Here is a 20,971-nt window from a genome sequence, read left to right as displayed (position 1 = left end):
ATAAATTATGCAATACATTTCCCATGGGCATACTGTAGAGCTTAACTGGTTAATGGCTGAAAAGCACTTTGAGATCCTGTGTAGAGATATGCTTTGGAAAAGCAGAGTGCTGCTTAATGGAAGTCTAAATGCCGCTGCATCACACTGTTCTGGTATGTCTGTGAGTCCAATTGGTGTCAATAGTGATTAAACCTATGGATCACATTGTTGGACATGTTTACATTTGGCAAGGTGAGTATGGGTATGTTTTGGTAAACCAGAATAAATTATTAATTTGCTTTATTTGACAATCATCATATTTAATGCAAATTTTAGATTAGTTTTTAATATACTGTGATGCTTTGGATGCTTTTCAGGTTTGCTTACAGTGAAAACTAGCATTGCCTACTTAAAAACTAAGCCTTCAAATTTATTGTATAAGGAGTGCTATGTAAAATTATAGTGTACCTGGCCCTAAAACATACTTACATTATGAATATATAAAAATTAAAAATAAATTTGGAGTCTGACTGAGGTGTCTTTTTCTTAAATCTTTTTCTTTTGCAAGTTCCTCTTAAGGAGAAATGATACTTGGAAACTCCTGGAAGTGATTTAGGTCTTCAGTCTGTTCAGAGAGTATAGATTTTAACATCTGATTTTACAGAGTGGTTACAGTTTTGTCTTTGCTTTTCTTCACTATGATTTGTGAGGAAACCTCAAGAATAATGTGCTTTTTTGGTTTTGTGTGTCTTTCCCTTGTGCAAATTGGGTTTTTTTCCCCATTTACTTATGTCAAATTTCAATAATTAAGTGGTTTCTGTCATGACAATACCTTTTAGCTCACATGCTACCTGGTAAGCAAGTTTATTTGCAAAGAATGTCACTAGGAGAAATGTCTTGAAGGAATCAATATCTAAAAGCATGAATTCTAGACCTAGAGCAGCACATAGTCCCTTTTAGAAGTTCGAACCTGTTATTACTGAGTGTGATGTTTTACTCACTCATTAATTTACTGTTTTCTTCCAAAGCTTATGAATGTGAACAGGCAAATGAAAGTGATTTAAAAAAATTTTTCCTTCCTGTTTTCTCTTTCAAGTGCTTAGTGTGCACTGCCCTAGCTTGATATCTTATTGCTAACCCCTTTGTATGGCTGCCAAGTTTTCTTGCATAATTTTCTTGACAAATGGTTTGCTCATTAATATTTCAGGCCTGTTCCAACCATCCTCAGACAAGTGGTATGCCCCAGGCAGGGAAATGCAGTTCCTTTCTTAGGAGCCTTCTAATCTTTTCCTTAAATGCTTTGTCAGAGCCCATGACAGATAAATGAAGATGGTGCAGTTCAAACTAGGGATGACTTATTTGTACACACGTGACCCTACATTTTCCAGCTGGGAGATGTGGTACTCCAGTGGAGTCTCCACTGCAAACATCCACATACTCTCTTCTTTATCCATCCTGAAGTCTGTGAGACTTATTGATTCTGAAGGGGAATCTGTAGAGATATTTGTCTCTCTTTTTTTGATTGGCTGTTGAAATATACATAGTCATGATAAAGCCTCTGTCTGTTCACACTTTCATTATTTCTGTAACAGAGACAGAGCAAGGAATGATACCATAGCTGAGTCAAGAGCTTAAGTTGAGACCAGGTTAATATCACAGCTAGGTCTGAGGTGCAGATCTCTGGTGATATTTTGGCCTAAGATGATAGCAAATTTGTGAAACTGATCTCTTTAAAGCTTGATGTGACAGAAAATTGATATGACACAAAACTTGGAATAGTCCTGCTGCTACTTAGGGTTGAAACATCCTATTGTTGATTACATACATATTACAGCTATGAAATAACTCCTGGGTCTTAAATACTAATTATGCTTGCTGGTTTATAATACTACTTAAATTATTCTAACTATACCATGTTGGCTAGGGTATTACTAAGGAGAGCATCTGGAGATCTGTGGTAAGGCATAGATTTCCCCAGTTCTCCAGAAAAATGGAATAACAATCAGTACTATGGGGATACAGCAGGTAGAGCTGAAGACTTTCTCATTTGTGGATGAACTTGATGGTTCATGTTTGCTGCCTCCTCTGGCATGTCCTGTCTAAATAATTTGGTTTCTCCTGCTGTCTTTTGCACTGTCACTAGGTCTGCATGTGTCCCATTCTTGGTATTTAATAACTTTTTTAAAAAAGGTATTACTCCCTCTTCCTGTTGAGGCAGGATGAGGTCTCTAAAGTTTTATTATGCCCAAATGGTGTAGCTAATCAGTGAGAACTAAGAAGGTACCCCACTACAATAAATACTGCTAGTATTTAATTTCTAAACAAATTTATTTTTACTTACATGAAACTCTGTAGGAGTAAAATTCTTGTGGTGTATGCATCTGTAAAAACACATAATGAGTTGCAGATACTGAAGGAAAAAAGAAGGCAGAAGGAATAGTGATAATCTTGCAGTGAGGATTTTATAGGTGTTTAAGTGTCTCTGTCCCTTTCATCTGACAGTTATTTACAAATGCAGAAAGCTGTTTGGCAGCACTTTCAAGGCACTGGAAAAAGAATATTCCCTCAGCAGCCAAGGGTAGTGTTTTTTCAGGTTGCATTCCTTGAAAACTGGATATATTTAAAGGCAGTAGACACATTTGAGAATATTTGATAATAATTTCTGCATTGCCTTTTCACAGTCTATAATTTGTAATGAAATGTATTCAAAATATGTTTGTGTAATGAGGATTTTCCCTTAAAATAAGGCATTGACTTAGCTGTTTTGTCTCATTGTGGAGGTAAGGAAGAACACAGGAATGTCGGCAGGAGATCAGGTCACAGCTATTTAATTTTTAGTAGCTCTGCGTGCCTTACTCATATGCATTATTGGAAGTTACCACTAAAGGGCCTTATTGATATTTCTTCAGTAAATAAACTCTGTTTTAGTTTGTGGGGAAAAAAAAAATTAAGGTATAAATGAAAGAAAACCAGATTTTTTTCTGATGATGTTCCTTAGTTTAATCTTCTGTCATGCATATATATAATTTCTTTTTCCAGCCATAGTTTCTTTCCTCAGAATTTGCCTGTTTTGGTTTTATTCATCTGTTTTTTTAAAGTCCAAATGAAAAGAGTGTCATCATGCATTTTACCTTATACTTCTCAATTATGCATGTTAGAGAGTTTGGTGCCTTTCCACCCACCCAGAAGTCTGAATTTGTTTTGCTTGTGGTCTTTAACTCTTAAGGTCTATGTTGTATACACTTAATACTCTATGTTGTATACATTTATCTTTTGAAAAAATATATACTGTCTCAATAATTCAGCAATTTGATGTACCTGATTAGCTTGCTGATTACAAATTCCAGTGTGTAGATAATCTACTGACTTGTTTAAAACAAATTCACTGTAACTTGTCTTGTAATCTGATTAAATGAGTCTTTGAAATGATCTCATACCAGTAGGCAGCACAGCTACAAAATTTGCAAGTGTTTTGGCTACTGAAAAGCATTTTACTTGCTTTGAATCATGTCTGGAAGCATTATCCTTTTAGTTAGCGGGAAACTTATGGATAAACCTGAACAATCCTGGAGTGACACTGTTTAGCAGGGAAACCAGAGCCTGCATCAGCCTTTGGAGGCCTGCTTGGAGCACTGAAACTTGTCGTATTGGGATAGCATTTTGTCACCATTTGCAATATCAAACCTGCAGCTGGATGGTGACTGAACTCAAGGGATGATGCAAGACATTTTGAAATGGATGCTTGCCCAGAGGTACATTCCCTTCTCCAAAGACTTGCTGCTCAGTGTGGTTATCTTGGCCCATCTTGCAGTCCTGAGGGAGTGGTGCACGTGGTTGAAGGTGTGCCACAGCAGTGGGGACTGTATTTTCTGTGTTTGCCTCCAGGTGCTCATGTGTCTGAGACAGGCCATGGGATGCTGGCCTTTGTCAGACATTCAGCATCTTCTGCATCAGTGGAAAAGGAGCATGGTTGTTCATACCTTTCATATTTAAGAAGCTCTTATGTGTAGCACTGAGAGAAAGCAGGATCATGCCTTATCCCAGGAAAGGGTTTTTAGTTTTCTCTCTCAATCTTGCAAGCCTCAGAATGTTGCCCAAGGTGGCATTGTGATTAATGTATCACCATTACAGAGCAGACAGCCAGCCAGCTTATGACATATTTTTGCTTCAGTCAAGAAAAATAACAAAATAACAAAATAATAATAAAAAGTTCTTCTGTGTGTTTCTGGAACTTACTGACAGATTATTAACTAGATGAACTCCAAGTACATGAAAAAATTAAGAGCCAAGTACTTGGAAGCTATATTATCTTGCCAATGCTTTGTAGTTCATTAAGTACTTTAATGGCGTTTGGCCATCATCAGGGATATCTGATAATATTCTGCCCTTGGAAGGTCAGGTTCTAAAAGGGATCCATTCTAATTTATCTGCAAGGCTATTTCAGAAGTCTGTGTGTGTTATATAAATCCAGCATGCTCAGTAGAAGTCTGTTCTGGTGTGCAACAATGTATCATCATTTTAAAATGAGCATTAAAAAATCCAAGCTTGTTATTAGTTTTGCATGCAAAACAGTTTATGTTATATCCTATGAAAGGCAGATATGGTCATGGCAATACAATGATATTTGCTGCTGTATGCCTACATAGTTTTCAAAACTAAAATTCAATGCTTAGCTAAATTGCTAAGCAGACTGGTAAATGTCCAATTTTAGCAGCCTAACATATGTTTATAATTTTTGTTTCAACATATGCTATGTTGGTTGAACTCCCCTCCCCACACATACGGTAGATAAAAGCTGTCACATCACAAAATGGTGGCAGCCCAACTTTTCTAACATTTTCCATGGCACTTCAGAGTCTTGCATTAATTAGCTATTCTTGGATAGGAGACAGACTCTCATCTTTGTAGAATTTTGGTTTCAAACCCGTCATGTACTTGGGTTTATGTATGCAGTAGCCCATCTGTGTTTCTGCAGCCATAAGCTGTAAAAAGCACAGGGCAGAGAGAAACACGGTCAGCAGGAGCGAGGGTGCCCTTGGCTCACAGATGCAAACACCGAGCAAATGGCCCCACAAGCTGGCCCCTTTGGGCTCTAGTTTGCTCAAACAGGAGCGTTGTCCCTCTTCCACTTTCTCAGGAGACGTGAGTGAATAAAACAACATTGGTGCACAGCACTGTCTCCTTTCATTGTGGGCTGCTAAATTGCCCCTCTTTTCTCCTCCTTTTTCAAAGCAGGTGTAAGGAGGAATTTCACTGAGTCTATGATTCTTTCCTAAGCCTCAGCTGGGTAGTGGAGAATTGTGACAAATACCACTGCAGCTGTGATAATGCTGTCTTAATCCTTGCTGCACTATGACATGGAAACCTGGATTTAGACATGAAAGGACATCCCTTAACAGTACAGCAGTATGATCCCTTATCAAATCAAACTGCCTTTTGCATGTGCTCCAAAACCATGGTATTTTTTGTCTGATGTATTCTGTCTGCTATTTCCCTGTTGTCAGGCTCCTGACTGTGGTGTACTTTTAGCATGTGTAATGTCTGCTGGGCTGCTGCATGGGGAACGGTTGGTTTTCTGTACAGGAGGAAGGAGCATTGCCCATCAATTAAAACTGCTGTAGAAATGTCACAGGGTCTGTGATACATGACTGATGTTGGCAGGTGTGGTTGTATCTGTGCCTGGTCTATGCACAGCACGGACAGGGTTGTTCTTATGCCTTTTCACCCCTGGGTTGTGTGGATGCCACCTCCTGTCCTCTGGTCTGCCTTGGAGCTGCTCAAAAGCATGAGCTAGGTGCAAGTGTAGTTCCAAGTAATGTATGGTGTCATTCCTATCCAAGACTAGAGTTGTAGTAGACATCTCAGTATGGAGATTGAGGTCCAGCAACCTGAGCCATGGAGCTTCAGGGGAGCTGCTGAGGTACCCTGAAATGTGTCCATGGTGCTCTCTGGCTGAGGACAGTGTATTAGGAGGTGGTGGGCCTGGTGCTTGCATGTTCACCTGCAGAGCTTTGAGAAACCCCATGGAGAGCTGCCAGCAGAACAGCCTGCTTCCAAAACCCTGCATCTTCATCCAGAGCCCTGTGTTGGCTCCCAGCTGCGAGCCAGATCCACTGCCAAACCCAGAGTGCAGGATTCACTGGTGATGCTGGTGGAGGGCTTTGCCATTCATGGTAGATGCCAGTGGTGGTAGTTCAATGTCTATTTCCAGTTTATGTATTTGTTTTCAGCTACAGAACCTGCAGCTGCTGTTTGGCTCACTGTTCTTGTAAGCTGGCTGGCAGGCCTTGCTGTGGGATTCAGGTTTTGTCAGTGTGCACAGAAAAGAGTTTTGTTTCCCTGCCAAATGAAAAGTATGGTGGAAATAAAGGAAGAAAATTATACATTTAAACTGCTTTTCCAGACGTTTAAATAAACACACACGGAAATAAATAAGCATAAATGCATAAATTTCTGTTTATTATATGAGAACATAAGTAATTAGTGTGTTCTTAACACCAAGTATTTATTGCTAGAAGAAAGGTGAAGAGATGTCTTTATTTTCCAGTGTTGCTCTCTGCCTTGGTAAACATTGCTTTGGTTTGAAGATTTTGTGTACAGTCTGCAGAGTGTAAACATATTTTACTTTCTTCTCTGTGGTTTCTCTGCCCAGATGTAACTTATCACTAGTTGACTTGAACTAAGTCCAATACCATTTTTCTGTAATGATTCTGAAAGAGGAATACGTGACTCTATGGTGGGAGAGGGAAGTAGCAGAGTGTTGTTGTAGGACTTGAGTGTTTCTGGAACTCTGGTTGTGATACCATGTTAGGGGCACACTTAGTGCTTGCTTGCTGTTGTTTGCAGTACTTGGACTCATCTGAAAACTATAACTTTTCTTATTACATTACTTACTGCTCAGATTTTGCTTTGGATTAGAATAATAATGCACATAATAATGCCATTTAACTATTTAAGGCACAGGCATAATGTTAAGATAAAAACTCTGATACAAGTTCAGTAGGTTTTTCTCCTGTACAGGTTTGTTAGGAGTATATATCACTTGCTTAGAAAAAAGAGTGTTTCTGAATTATCAGAAACTGATAGCAGGCTTCCTCATTACAAATACTGAAATATAATCAGGTAAGCCCTTGAAGATGTATATACTAGAGTCTCCCTTAAAAATAATGAGTCTTAAACAAACAAACAAGAGTGCCTCCCTAGTACTGGTGGTGCATGTTCTTATTTCTTTTTCCATAAATTTATAATCATCAAAACTGTTTATGTGAAAGTTAAGCTTCTCATGAGGTTGTCTGATTCTCAGAGGAATGATATTTAAGAAAGCAGCAAACATCACAAGAATCACGATAAAGTTATGGGAGTTTTTGTACATTACGGTTATGTGTAAGTTTTGAATTGAAGTTTTTAGAAAAATAAATGTATGGGCAGATGGTGATATTTACTTAAGGGAAGCTGAATTCATTATCTGACTAGGACTGGGTATTTCAAGCAGCTGTTTGAAAATGAGAACTCACTTTCCATGAAGGAGAACGTATGTTTCAGGAAAATGGGGTCTCTTTTCAAAATGTAAGACTATTCCTTGCTTAGCCTCTATCAGAGTGGTTTCTGGTATGTATGTGAATTCATTTATTGAAGAACATTCTCAGTAATGATCAAGAGCTAATTTGATGAAATAGCTTTGTAAACTCTTTACTGCCCCCCTGCCCAAGGCAGTCATTCTTAAAAGTTTCGAAACTAGATAAAATTTATAGCTGTTACTTATTTCTAAAGTTATTCCACCCAAAAAAGGATTAAACGGAATATTCAGTAATCTTATGCTTCCCCACCAGGATTAATTTCTGTCTACCCAACTTGCCTTTATTTTGATTAATTGAGATACAATGACTTGAGGAAAAAGACCTATGGAAAAGTTCTAGATACAAGCCAGAATAAAAGCCAAATGTGACCATACTAATTATCTTTTACAGATTTGATTTTTTCTGGGACTCCCTATTTTAGTATGTCTGTTCATTTGCATACGTATTTTGAAGCATGAGAGTATGAAAAATAGTCTCACCTTGTTTATTTTGTTACTTACACTTGTTTTCCTTATGTTCCTGTGGAAAGCTAGCCAGATACTGTAATCCTAAAGACTGTATCCCTTGAAGAATGTGGTGCATTTATTATTGCTTATGTCCTTTCTTCCCCTAATTCTTTAAGATGACTTTCGCAGAAAATTCTTTCACTCAGAAAACCTGTGGCCCTGTAATTCTTGGTTCATAAAGAAGTACAAGCCAGTTTGTAGCAGATGCCTTTCCCTGGTCACTTAACTTCTAATGCCTCTGCTTTCCCATGCCATAATAAGCAAATTTTAATGCTTAATTATTTTACTGGGACCTTTGCTAATATTTCTGAAGCCCATCTATAGATTTTCAAGTAATTTTTCATCTCAGAATGGGCTTATGCATAAGGAGTGACTGAAAGGTTCATCACTCTCAAAACTCTTTGGTTTTGGAATTATCTTTGAGCTCTACAGAGAATGCAGCTGTGTACACATGAAGCACAAAGCCTGTCTGTGAACAGGGAGGATGTGTAAAGATGGCCCTTTGATGGGAAATGAGTTCTTCAGTTCAGACAACTTGAAGAATCTCATCTCTTTGCCTTCCTGGTATCTGACAGGCCTGCCTTCCCTGTACAGCCATGGAAGCTGTGCAAGCAGCCATCCTGGGGAACATGTGGAAAAAGGGGCTTTGTGATCACTGCAAAATTCTAACATTGGTTCTGACTTTATGCAGTCTTTGTGGTGAATCTTGTGCAATACTCATATGTGAATTTAATAAGCTGTTTATATATAAATATATGTCTTGTCTGGCCATCTCTTTTTTCACAGTGGTTCAGTAGTTTGAAAGGTTAAACTGGTTTTGTCTGGCATTAAATAAGAGTTAGTGATGATTGCATAGTGCATGCCACATGCATCAGGTAGATGTGGAACACATTCTGCAGCTTCTGCTAATGGAGATGATATAGCAATAAGTTAATTGCTTGTTGTAAGCCAGTTCTGACTGCGGAAGGGCACTGTTAAGTTTCCTAGTTTCTCTGAAGTAATATGAAGTTATTGCCACATGTTGTAATTGGAGGAAAAATATTGTTTCAAAGAAGGCCTGATGTTTATTCATCTTTGAAGAGCATAATCTGGAATGGGGTTCAGGCTAGATCCAGAGTCATTATTACTGGTGCAGTCATGCAGAAGCCTGAAAACTGATTAAAATATCCAAGCTGAAATTTGACCACAAGGGTATTTTCCATCCTCTGAAGTCAAAAGAGTGGTTTATAATAGGAACTTTGTCATGCTAATCAAGCAGACATTTGGATTGATCTATCCCTAAGATAATAGCAATTCCTGCAGCAACATTGCAGTTCCTAACTCAAATATTTTAAATTCCTTTTCTTTCTCTAGATCATAAAGTTTACAATGGCAATGCTCTGGAAATTCATGAGAGTAGCTAAATATTCTAAAACAACAGCTTTATCATCAAAAGTAAAGTAAAGGAATTTCCACCCATTCAAGGCATTCTTCATCCAAGTCTGTACCTTCAGATTTTGGTGCCAGTGTGCCCTGCTCAAATACAGTGGAACTGCTTGGTAAATCCTATCCTCAAGATGACTACACCAATGTCACAGAGAAGATTCTTTCCAAGGTGGGGAAGAACTTGCACAACAGAAAACATCACCCTTTGTGGCTAATCAAGGAGCAGGTGAAGGAGCACTTCTACAAACATTACCTAGGACGCCGTGGGACTCCGCTCTTTTCTGTGTACGACGGTCTTTCTCCAGTGGTTACAGTCCAGCAGAATTTTGATAGTTTACTTATTCCACAAAACCATGCCAGCAGAAGGAAAGAGGATAACTACTACTTGAATCGCGACCACATGCTAAGAGCACACACATCAGCCCACCAGTGGGACTTGATACACTCTGGCCTAGACGCCTTTCTGGCAGTGGGAGATGTCTACCGCCGGGACACCATCGATAGCACCCACTACCCCGTCTTCCATCAGATGGAGGGAGTGCGCCTCTTCTCCTGCCACGAGGTAGGAATTCTCTAGCTGGGCTGAAAGGCATTTGGGGTAAGTTGTTTGATCCTGCATTTGCTGCAAGCAAACTTCAGCCACATAAACAAGGTTTGTGCATGTAAGCATGTTACAGCAACAATGATATGCTGCACGTTGATAAAGATCAAGTGATTTATCATATAGCAATATTTTTAATTTGCAAAAAAATGTAGAATTTGAAAACAACTATAAAATTCCCTAGGAAAATGTGAAAAAATGGAAAGACAATATTATCGGAAGCTGGCATAGTGAAATATAATCTGAAATGAAACAACTTGTTCAGTTAATGATCTGCACAACTCAATTCTCTTTCTGTCACAACTCTCTTTTGGTGAGATCACTTTACCAAAAACTCCATCAAATTAATTCTTGAAGGACTCCTTGGATGCCAGTTGTTACAGCTACTTCCAAAGTACAGTTTTCACTGTACTTTCCTCTTTTCTTTTAATAGTGCCAACCTGCTATAAATGAATGTCACTTTCTAGGGAATTGTTCCATTCTTCAACTCATCCTAAAGCTGCACTGAAGGATTCATCTGTTGCAGCCAATATTTATGTGTGTGTGGTGCATACACACCAAACCCATCAGAGTCCAGAGGCATCAGCTGAAGAGCTCTAGGTTGATGTCCCAGACTCTTAAGTTTTTATGTTTTGTTGGCAAAGCTTGCATGTTCTGCAAATGCCTGGGTGTCATTAGGTACTCTGCTGCATCATTGATCAGTGGTAAATATAAGCCAGTTTGTTTTCCAAATAGTAATTGATTTGTATAATTTGTGTATGCTTGTAGCAATACTGCCAAATTCACAGTTCTATAACTAAAACTAGCTTATTCTAATAATACTGAGATGTAGACCATTTTTAATGTGCTTGCCAGCGGGTGACAGGAGCTTGGCAGAGAAGCCTGATGCCTTTGGATGCCTGAGGGAAAACAAAGGTAATCACAGAGCACTGCTTTTCTCAGTGATGGAGGGGGCTGGTGCTGCCTGCACTGCACTCTCCCACCCCGTGTGGCTGCTGCCTGTTCTGCTGTGAGCTCATACCTGCCTCTGCAGGTGTGCTGGGAGCTGGGTGGTGCTGAACCCAGCCTGCAGCTGCTTCTTGGGTAACCACAAAATCAAAATACGGCAGACTTACCCAGCCTCGTTTGTTTGCCATTATTTTCCCATAGGTCTCTTTATAAATATAATCAAGGTATATGGTATACAATACTATATTAAGAAAATACCATTTCTTAACTGTTTTTGTTCATCACAATTTTTTTTTTACTTGCGCAGAATTTCGGTCATTCAGACGGAAAAATTTTACTTGCCACAAAATTATAACATCAACATTATTGCAGGATGAAATTTCTGCAACCTTGGGTGTGATTGATCTAATCATTGAACTACTTGTTTATGAATATAGCCCTTAGGAAATTTTGGTCCTAATGATAGACTATTTCTTTCTGCTCTAGAAATTTAATAATAGGAATAATAGGATTTGAATAACTGGGAACAGAGTTACAGAAATGTTTTCGCTGACGTGTTCTATCTAGAAATATACAGTGTTCAACAATCTAATTCATTGCACTGGAGATTGTTTCTTTTCTCTCCTTTCTTTTTCCTCAAGAAAATGATTGAGAGGTTATTGAGGAGCTTTCCATACTGATGAAGAAAGAATAGTGGTGTGGTGTATGATGTGTAAAGTGTTGTTTATTGGGCTGTTATTGGTGTTGTTTAGTGTATATTATAAAAAATTATAAACCTGAGCATGATCTGATGCATTCTTTTTTGCTTCAGTTTGTGTTTCAATATATACCCCTTTTTACAGTCTTAATCACAAGAGCCTTGTGGAAAAAAAAGAATGTGCAATTCTGAAATTTCACTGGGGACTGTTTCTGTGTTTTGTATTCTGGTTGCCTGTTCAAAATAATCCACATTTAAATGATTCCAGAAGGAACTGTCTGAGTGGAACAAAGACTAAATAGAGGTAATACTACATGAGAGAAATACTCTGATATTCATTTATTTATACTCAAGTTTAAGCTGTAATCCACTGAGCAGAAATGTGTGACTGTCAGGGCCTGTTACCCTTGTCTCAGACTTTTCATTCCTAACCAGGCTACAGTCTCTGGTGAGAGGAAATTTGCACAAGTATCAAAGATCAGAATCTTTGGAACAAGGGGAAAACTGTTAGCTCTTAGCTACAAGACCTGGGTACATTTCATGTTATGGCCAATACAGTAATTTTACATACTGTTGTCAGTTTGCTGCTCTAATTTGTTCTTTTGCTTTTTACATTTATCATTCACTGTCTTCTCAGTGTAAGTGACCACAGACCTAAGATGTTAGAAGAAAAACAAAAGTCTAGAGTGATTTTATAAGAAGTTGAATTTAGAGGAATTTGATGTTTGATCTCAGTTTAGGAGGTGTGGGGGAAAAGTCAATTCATCTTCAGCTGAAATTTTAGGCAGGATACAAAAGATGTAGATGTACAAAGGTGTGTCTCCTTTACAAATACCTAATTCTGTAGTCATGACTAGATTAAAACTCCTGTGATGGAAACCTTCAGCATAATTCTTTATATCAAAGTTAAAATCAGTATGTTGAAGTAAGATCTGGAAAAACAAACTGGGTTTGGCAGTTTTACAGTATTTTTTCTGATATATTTGTGACCAATTTGGTTTTTTGGCTATATATTTTTTCATGATAGTTGGTTGATTACTTTTTAAAGAGAGAAATAATCTGTAATTCAAAGATGGGCAGGTAACTGATGCATTTCTGCAGCTTAGTATGAGTGTAAATATTAAAGTACTAAAGAAATTCCCATCACCCACACTAACTCATTGCTAAAATTAGAATAATTCATGCTTAAATTTCTCATGAACTTTTAAAAAATGTCCTTGGACTGCTATCAAAGAACATCTGAAAATAATTTAGACATGTTTTCAATATATTTAAAAATATTTTAAGTGATTATTTTCTGAATGTAATAGAAGAACAGTTAGAAATTGACTAATGTAAATAGTTAAAACCAAAAATAGCTTCCCAAATCTACTTCAGAATTCTGAACATAAAATGAACCATTCTTCTTAAACAGTACCCCCAAATTATATCCTTTTGTATTCACTTACTTCAGCATTCCTGTTTTTCTTCTAATTGTTGTCTTTCTTCTATAGTATATGGCTTTTTTTCTTTTGGTTAGTACTTTGGATTGGCAGTTTTGATACTGCTGTAGTCAGATTTGAACTGGCCCGTTTTCCTGGGTGGATTATAAGAGAAATTATTTCTGTGCTATGCCATTGCCTTTGGTGCAGATCCATAATTTATGGAAAAGAGAAGAAAATCTCAACTACACTGCACTTTGTGCATGTCAGCCAGAAGAGGGAGCCAATATAAACCCAATGGTAGTCAATGAACAGATTTCAGTTGATAACAAAAAAATGTTTACACATTTGATGGAGACTTCATACGGTGTTTTATAGTCTGTACTGAATTATACATAAATTTTAAGGGGAACAGATGCTAAAACATAGGAATTGCTCCTCTATTTTAGTAACCTTGTTCCATTGGAGGCCAATACAAAATTGTTTCAATGAAAACATGATGCTCTCATCAGGCTTGTTTGTGCTAGAAGTAGTAGGGGATACATCTTTATTCTCCATTGAAATGCTTATGGTAGAAATGAAAACTTTTTTGTTAGAATGCAATGGAAAAAGGTTGAATATTCTAGTTGCAATAAAGGATTGCTCCTCCAAAGCACTATAAATAATTTTTAAAAAAGTCAGTATTGTAGCTTCCAGTGTTTATATCCTGAAATGTAAAGATCCTTGTTCTAGGTAATAGGAGATTAGTAGATTTTTCTATTTTTCATCTAAATACATACTCCTTTCCTCATCTTCCCATACTTCAGTACCTTGGCAATATTCCTGTTGTATTGTTAAAAAGAAAAAGATGTTGGTTTTATCCTTTTCCTTGTGGTATGGGATGATGTGAACTTGACCACTCATCTGCATTTTTTTTTTAATCAAGTGCCATGCTATGTTTTCCCCTTGGAAAACTTGTGTCTTTAGGTTTGACTTCTCCAGAATCCTATGTTACTGCAGGTTTGGACACTGTGATTTTTCTCTGACATTGTATCAAAGAACTTCTTGCTGTCTTCAGTACCCTTTTTTTAATCCTCATATGTAAAGGAATTTCAATCAATTTAAGTTCCAGGGATCAACCTATTTAATGGAGTTATTTGGAGCTTTTAGTTTGTCTGAGAGTGCTTGTGAGAGTCAGTGGGAGTCATAATAGCAGTTTTTAGCTAGCCACCAAGGAACAAATATTTTAAAAGGCTTAAATGACCAACGAAGGGAGCCCTTCTTAGCCTTCTACAACTTATAGATAGGGTTGTGAGCAAAGCATGGGTCCCAAAGAGCCTGGGAGCTGTCCCTCCTTCTCACAGGGGGCAGCAAGGCCAGTACAGGAGCAGGGGCATTTGAACTAGATCCACCTGGGTAAAAAAAAGAGCAGCAGCATTACTTTGCTAGAATATTTGGAGGTGAATTTATTCCTGAAGCTGCAGTTGAACTGAGTGGTCACAACGAAGAGCCTGGCTAGTTTAGGTGGAACTGATTTCACTTTCTCCAGTATTAATCCAAGTAGTGAACATTATATGATTCAGTATTTTCCAAGTAGTGTTGTATAAATCATGCCATAATAAATAGATCTTCACTGATCCAAGGATCCAAATTGTATTCTTTGTTATTTTTAGTAAAAAATTTGACAGTGAAGGGCATCAGAAGGTCTGTTAGATTTTCATAGTGATCCATGGTCTAGGAAGTTTGAAAACTGAGGGTGCATCTTTTACTGCAAAGACTTCACTTTTTTTCAGACTTTGTCTTACTTTTTGTCATCCAGCTAAAGAAAACCAAACCAACAAAGCTTTTCAGAACAAGGCCATTAAATCTATTCAATGCAATATTTAAATTGTGCAGGAAAAGAAAAAAAGAGGAAAGTGTCCACAAGTGTATTTGGGAAGTCTAAGGTACTTAAAAGTGAAGGAATTACTACTGCTACAAAAACAGAAGTTTATGATAGATGTCTCATTACATCAGGTGTCTGTGTAGCAGTGTTACTTTTTCTTTCTGGAAATATCTTTATCATTTTCCCTTTTCTTACAAAACACTTTGATTAGGTTAAAAAAACACCAAAGAATAGCCCTCCACCCCCAAAAAACAACAGAGGTTACCTTTCTTTGCTGTAATTGGAGAACTAGAATGGAAGGATGTAGAAATTAGGGTGATCACCTTCAAGCTTGTGGGTTGAATTAAATTTTTGTTATTTTCTGCCCCCAAAAATCCTTATTGATATACAGTGAGGAGCCTTCTGTCATGTGGCTGTGTATCTCTTTGGTACCTGAAGCTGGCTGCATAGTTACATCTTGGAGGCTGACTGAGACTAAAATTAGGTTTTCTCTTTGAGCCATCTATTAGTGGCATCATCTTCATTATTCCCGATCCATTGGTTGAGTCTTGAGTTCCACAGCCCATTTAAAATGTTGTGGGAAGGATTTGCTATTTGTAAGTGGATTCAGACTACAGCTGTTGGTTCATTTTTAGAGATGTTTATTAGGGCCAGTGAGACAAAATTTATTTGGTGTGGCAAGGTTTGGTGTAGTCACGTGCAGATCCTCATATAGAGATAATTTTAAATGCTGGTTTGCCTGGGAGTATAAGTACATGAGTATGATTTATTCATTATCTTAATCACTGGTGTATGCATGAGTGGCCGGACAAATACACAACTGCATTGTGGAAAGACAGGATATAGTTACAGATCTCTCTGATCTGAAACCTACTCTGGATGCCATCCTGAAAAGAGGTCCTTAATTTTGAATACTAAGTGTATGGATAATGAAGGGATGTGAGACTAAAAGGTCTGTCAAAGGATTGAGGAAATGTTGAGGTTTTGGTTAAATCACAAATGTGACTTCTGCCCTTCATGCCAGGCTGAGAAATGCTGGAGTGTGCTTTTGAAGGACCATAGCTCTATTTGTACTTGGCCAGTTAAAACTCTGTATTCTTGCCCTTACACATTATCAAATTTTAATTTATTTTTATTAGGAGATAAACTGACTAAACTTCATGCCATATGGTTAGGTCACTTCAATTCCTTTCTGCCTTTTCCTTTGTAATGCAGCATCAGTCAGATATGCTGATAAATCCTGGGAAGTGTTAATTTTTTTTACTTTTTCATGGTGATCCAGTATTCAATTTTTTGCACACCTTCACTCAAAGAAAAATCTTCTTGTCCTTACACTAGACAGACACATAGGTACTCGATTTATGGCTACAGGAAATTTCTTTCCTGCTTGTAGTAGTGACTGATTGTATTCAATACAATAAGATAGTGCATGCTGTTTTAGTCTGCACTGAAGGAATGAATGTACGTGAAAATGTCGTCTTGCATGTGCCAATGCTTTATGCAAGATGTTAGGTATTTTTTTTTTCTCCATTTGCTCAGATATTTTTTGTGCTTGAGAAAAATTGACATCAAAAAGGAGCAACTGTAGGTGATTCTTCATTTTAGTCAAGCTTTGACTTTCCTGGCTTTATGTATACAGAAATGTTGAAGTGTTTCTAATCCAAGACATGTACTTAGCACACTTCAATCTTTGTAGTAGTGAAATTGGCCGTATCGGTTTAAAGCCACTCGTATTGACATAGCAATGTCAGTGAATGGGAAATCAGGAATAAATATTAATACAACTGTAAGGTAATGTATGATTTTTTTTCTCGGTATAATCCCATCGGCAGCTTATGGAGCCTCTGTGGAGAATACCAAAGCCTCTCGGTGCCTGACTGTAAGGGGGAGCTGTTGTTTTACCTGTTTCTGGGACTTCCCTGTGCTTTCAGAGTCTGTCTGAACTGGACTAGAGTCATACATGTGCCTAAAGTGACCCAACCCTGTTCCATGTGCCAGCTCATCTCTTGGAGCTGCTAGTATGCTGATATTTGATTACTAAGCTCAACTTCACCATTTTCACATCCCTCAGTTTCTTCCCTTCTCCTGAGTTACTGCCCATGTGGATCCATCTCCCAGCTTGGCTCAGTACACTGCTGCATGGACCCTTGTCCTGGCTTGGAGTAGGAACCTATGACTTGGAGGCACTTGGAGATGGTGCCTATGACTGGTTTGGCAGGATTAAGGCTCAAGCAGGTGACAGGGCTGCATTATGACTCAATGATTCTTGCTCAATGTATTTTGTTTCCACATCTGATATAAACCACTGAAATAGAATTTTGCTTTAGACTGTAATTGTGATATCAACATTTCAGAAATAATACAACAGTAAGGAAAAGTATTTCTATGTACTTGTTGATACAAATATGCTGTGTTTTGAAGGCGAGTGTCCAGAGTAACTGTTCTTTTCAGTGGTCTGAGGAGCCAGTCTTAAGCTGAAGGGAGGAGTGAAGGGGAAAAGGAGGAAGAGAGATTAATGTCCTAAAATCTGCTGATAGGTAAAATAACAAATGTACCTTCTAATGTGTAAATACAGTGTATTCTGGTTCAAAGAGGGAACATCTCTGTTGTCTGAAGGGTGTTTCTTGCTTAGTGAGTCAGTCAGTCAGTCAATAGAAAAAATAGCTACCTGTGTAGGGTTAGAGCAGGAACCTAATTTAGACACTCTGTGTTCCTCTGTAAGGGATCCTGTGTCTCTCCACATGCCACCCAGTGAGCCTAAGACAATTATCCTCCCTAGGCTAATGCTGGCCTCTCTGAATTTCCCTGGCTTTCCAAATCACATGCTGGGTGACCTATCTGCCTTGCTGACAGCAAATTAGTTGTAGGGTGGGTATTATCTTGTTCCAGTCAAGGTAGGATTAATGTCAGTAAGAAGAAGGGGGTTTAATCTTTCACATGAGCACTTGAATAAAGAATCTGTTATTTAAAAGTGTGGCACTTTGTTTGTCAAGCTGCTGCCTCTTGGTTAGTAAGGGTATTTTTGTTAGACTGGCGGAGAATCATTTTATTTGATATTATACATTCCCTTTTTAATTTAGTATTTTCTGCAGCACACTAAGAACATTAAGAGAAGAAATGTTGTCTAAATCTGCCAGCAATCTACTTGTGTCTAGCAATACAAAGTTAAATGTGAATGGATTTTTTTTTTTTATTTCTTCAATCCAGTGTCGTGCTAGTTAGCCTGCTGTCTAAACTCAGACTCTTCATTCATTGTGTCTGTAGGAAATGTGCTAGAAACTAGTCCTGATTAATTGTATCTAGCATTTGTGAAATACCAGAGATTCACTTGAACTTTTTGTTTAGAGCATTTAGTGCTCTGAAGGCATCAAACTGCAGTTAAAACAACTTCTGTGGGCATCCATGAGTTGTTAAGGTTACACACTATTCGTGGCATCTCCTGAGTAAGAGCTATTATGTTGGGAGGCTTAATGGAAAGAAAATCTCAGTGCATGTTTTTTCCCTCTGTGTGTGCTTGATTGACTAGGGGAAGGTAGAGGAGGAGGGGTAGGAAAGAGCACTAGAAACACTTTCACAACTGGCTCGCCCTACCCTCACTACTTCACCCAGATATGGGGGTTTTGTACAGCTGTAAGGATTTCCAACAAAAATACTCTTTAGATTGTGAAATTGCCTGCTTGTCTTCCCAGGACACAGAGCCTCCAACAGTGTTGTTTAATGAATCTGTTTATTGGTCTCTCTGAAAGGATATAGATTTGCTGGTGTGTATCTGGCCAGGATCACGTTGCCAGAAACACATGGGGATATGCAGAAAGCAGAAATCTTCAACTTGCAGCAAATGTGGTGGTGAGCAGTGTCTAAATGAAGAGCAAGTCTGCCACATCCCAAAACAGCTGTCCCTGTGCTTCATAACTTATCTGGAAAACCCCCTCCTGAGATCATGAATCCTTACAAGCCCCATAGACAAAATTCTTGTTCACAAAAATGATGCTGTACGCGAACATACAGGAAAATGGTAGTCCTTAAATGAATATAAAATAAACTTGTATCCATGATGAATCAACTGTAAACAGCTTAAGTCTCATTAAGCTGCCAGGGTTTGTTTTGGGTTTGTTTGTTTGTTTGTTTGTTTTTTTGGTTTGGGGTTTTTTTTTTTTTTTTTTGTTTGGGGTTGATTGGTTTGGGTTTGTTTTGTGTTTCTGTTTTTTGTTTTTGTTTCTTTTTTGTTGTTTTGGTGTTTCTTTTACATCATCCAAGTACTAAAAGAGTTGAAGTTCTGATAAATGCCATTGAGTTCATTGTGTTTTGTAGTTTTTGGGGTGTAATTTACATACACTGTACAGATTACTTTGTTCTGCATGGTAACTTCCAAAGTAACTGAATCAGAAAAGGAGACATGCTTTATTTTGTAAATTATTATTTTCCTATAGCTAATAATATTATTTGATGATAGAAACAAACCAGATTTAATTATTTGAGCATTTTTGTTCTTACAGAGATTCATCTCTGCATTTAGTGAACAGAATTTGTAGAAAGTCACAGTCTTTGTTTGTTTTTCACAGTGTAGACTTAGCAGGTAAGATTCCCACTTAAATAAATGAGACTTCATTCTCTATTTTCATTCAGAAGGTGACTGATGCAAAACACGGTGTTTTTGTGGTTTTGTTCTAGTTGTTCTCCAGCATTAAAGATGGTGAAGGTTTACAGCTGTTTGAGCAAGGCCATCGCACTGCACACAAGCAGGAGTGTCACACCATGGAGGCAGTGAGGCTGGTGGAGTTCAACCTGAAGCAAGTGCTCACGAAGCTCATGACTCACATCTTTGGTGACGGTGGGTTCTTGCACCTTTTCCCCCAGATTGGCTATGCCTATAGTCATTGGGACTTTTGAGAAACATTTTGCTGTGTAACACAGACAGGAAGCTCAGGGGTTGAGTTGGCAGCTGGTAATACAAAATAGCCAGAGAGGTTTTTCCAAGAGGCCACACATTCCTCTGGGTTTTCCTGAATACTGGTGCACACAACACTGTGTTGACTCAGCAGGTTTTTGTGAAAATGTTTAGGTGTGCAGTGTGTCAGAGTAATGTGGTGGGCACAAATGCAGGTGGGGACATGTGGAGACCCAGCTGCAAGCAGTGATCTGGCAGAAGCCGTGTGCTAAAGGCACAGTGTGGGTCCTGCGAGGAGAAGCAACTCCAGCTCCAGCACAAAGCTCTGCAGGACCCCCTCTGCTTCATCCTTGTGGGCCTCCTGTGGGAAGGATGGAGCATGGGTGCAGCATCGCATCTGGGGTGCAGGAGAGCTTGGGTGCAGCTGGGCAGCACTCAGATCCTGCACCAGGAGCAGGGAAGGGGGATGCATGTGTCCACATGCTGCATCCCTTGTGCGGATAAATTAAACCTTCCAGCTGAGGGCAGACCGTGTTTGCTAAGTCCACATCAAGCTGAACAGTAATTGTTTTTTAGTGCTTGCAGTGGAATGAGGAAGGGTAATGGATGTGTATATGAATGAAGTATTCTCTCCTCAGAAATACCTGCTTTCAGTTTCAGGAACTGAATTTATAAATGGCCTGAGTCAAAATTGCTACATTAATGTTATTTCTTGGCAAGGAGGCTGCTCTTCTGAGCTGATTCATTTTTCTGTTGAGGAAATACTGGATGGTATTAGAATGCATGAGGTATCTTGCCTACTTTCTAAGGTGTTTTAAGATGTTTATTGCACTTAAAGCAGTTGTTACAAGAGTGGATTGATAATGATACCAAGTTCTAGGTATGACTGCTCGAATACTTTTCTGCATTTTTCAAGTTGACTTATAGCGTGCAAAACTTTTACCAGTTATTGTTCTATTCCACCTGAACAAAAATTTTGAAGTTCCTCAGCTCAAAGCCTCTTGTAGGTGTATTTTACTTAACAGTGACCTTTTGAAACATACAAAATTGGGATGAAAGTAGGTA

General features: G+C 38.3%; 1 protein-coding gene across 1 annotated transcript in view; it reads left to right on the top strand.

Annotated features, from left to right (window-relative positions):
• Positions 1–20,971, top strand: part of FARS2 (phenylalanyl-tRNA synthetase 2, mitochondrial) — a 230,322-nt gene that overhangs the window by 44,917 nt on the left and 164,434 nt on the right. Inside the window, 3 exon segments of the mRNA XM_036401383.2 lie at positions 9,416–9,501; positions 9,503–10,049; positions 19,690–19,849. Of these exon segments, the coding sequence (XP_036257276.2) occupies positions 9,416–9,501; positions 9,503–10,049; positions 19,690–19,849 (793 nt within the window).

Source organism: Molothrus ater, chromosome 1 (assembly GCF_012460135.2).
Source record: "Molothrus ater isolate BHLD 08-10-18 breed brown headed cowbird chromosome 1, BPBGC_Mater_1.1, whole genome shotgun sequence".
Taxonomy (NCBI): domain Eukaryota; kingdom Metazoa; phylum Chordata; class Aves; order Passeriformes; family Icteridae; genus Molothrus; species Molothrus ater.
Note: the sequence above shows the minus strand (reverse complement) of the source record. Positions and strands in the feature narration are given on the sequence as shown.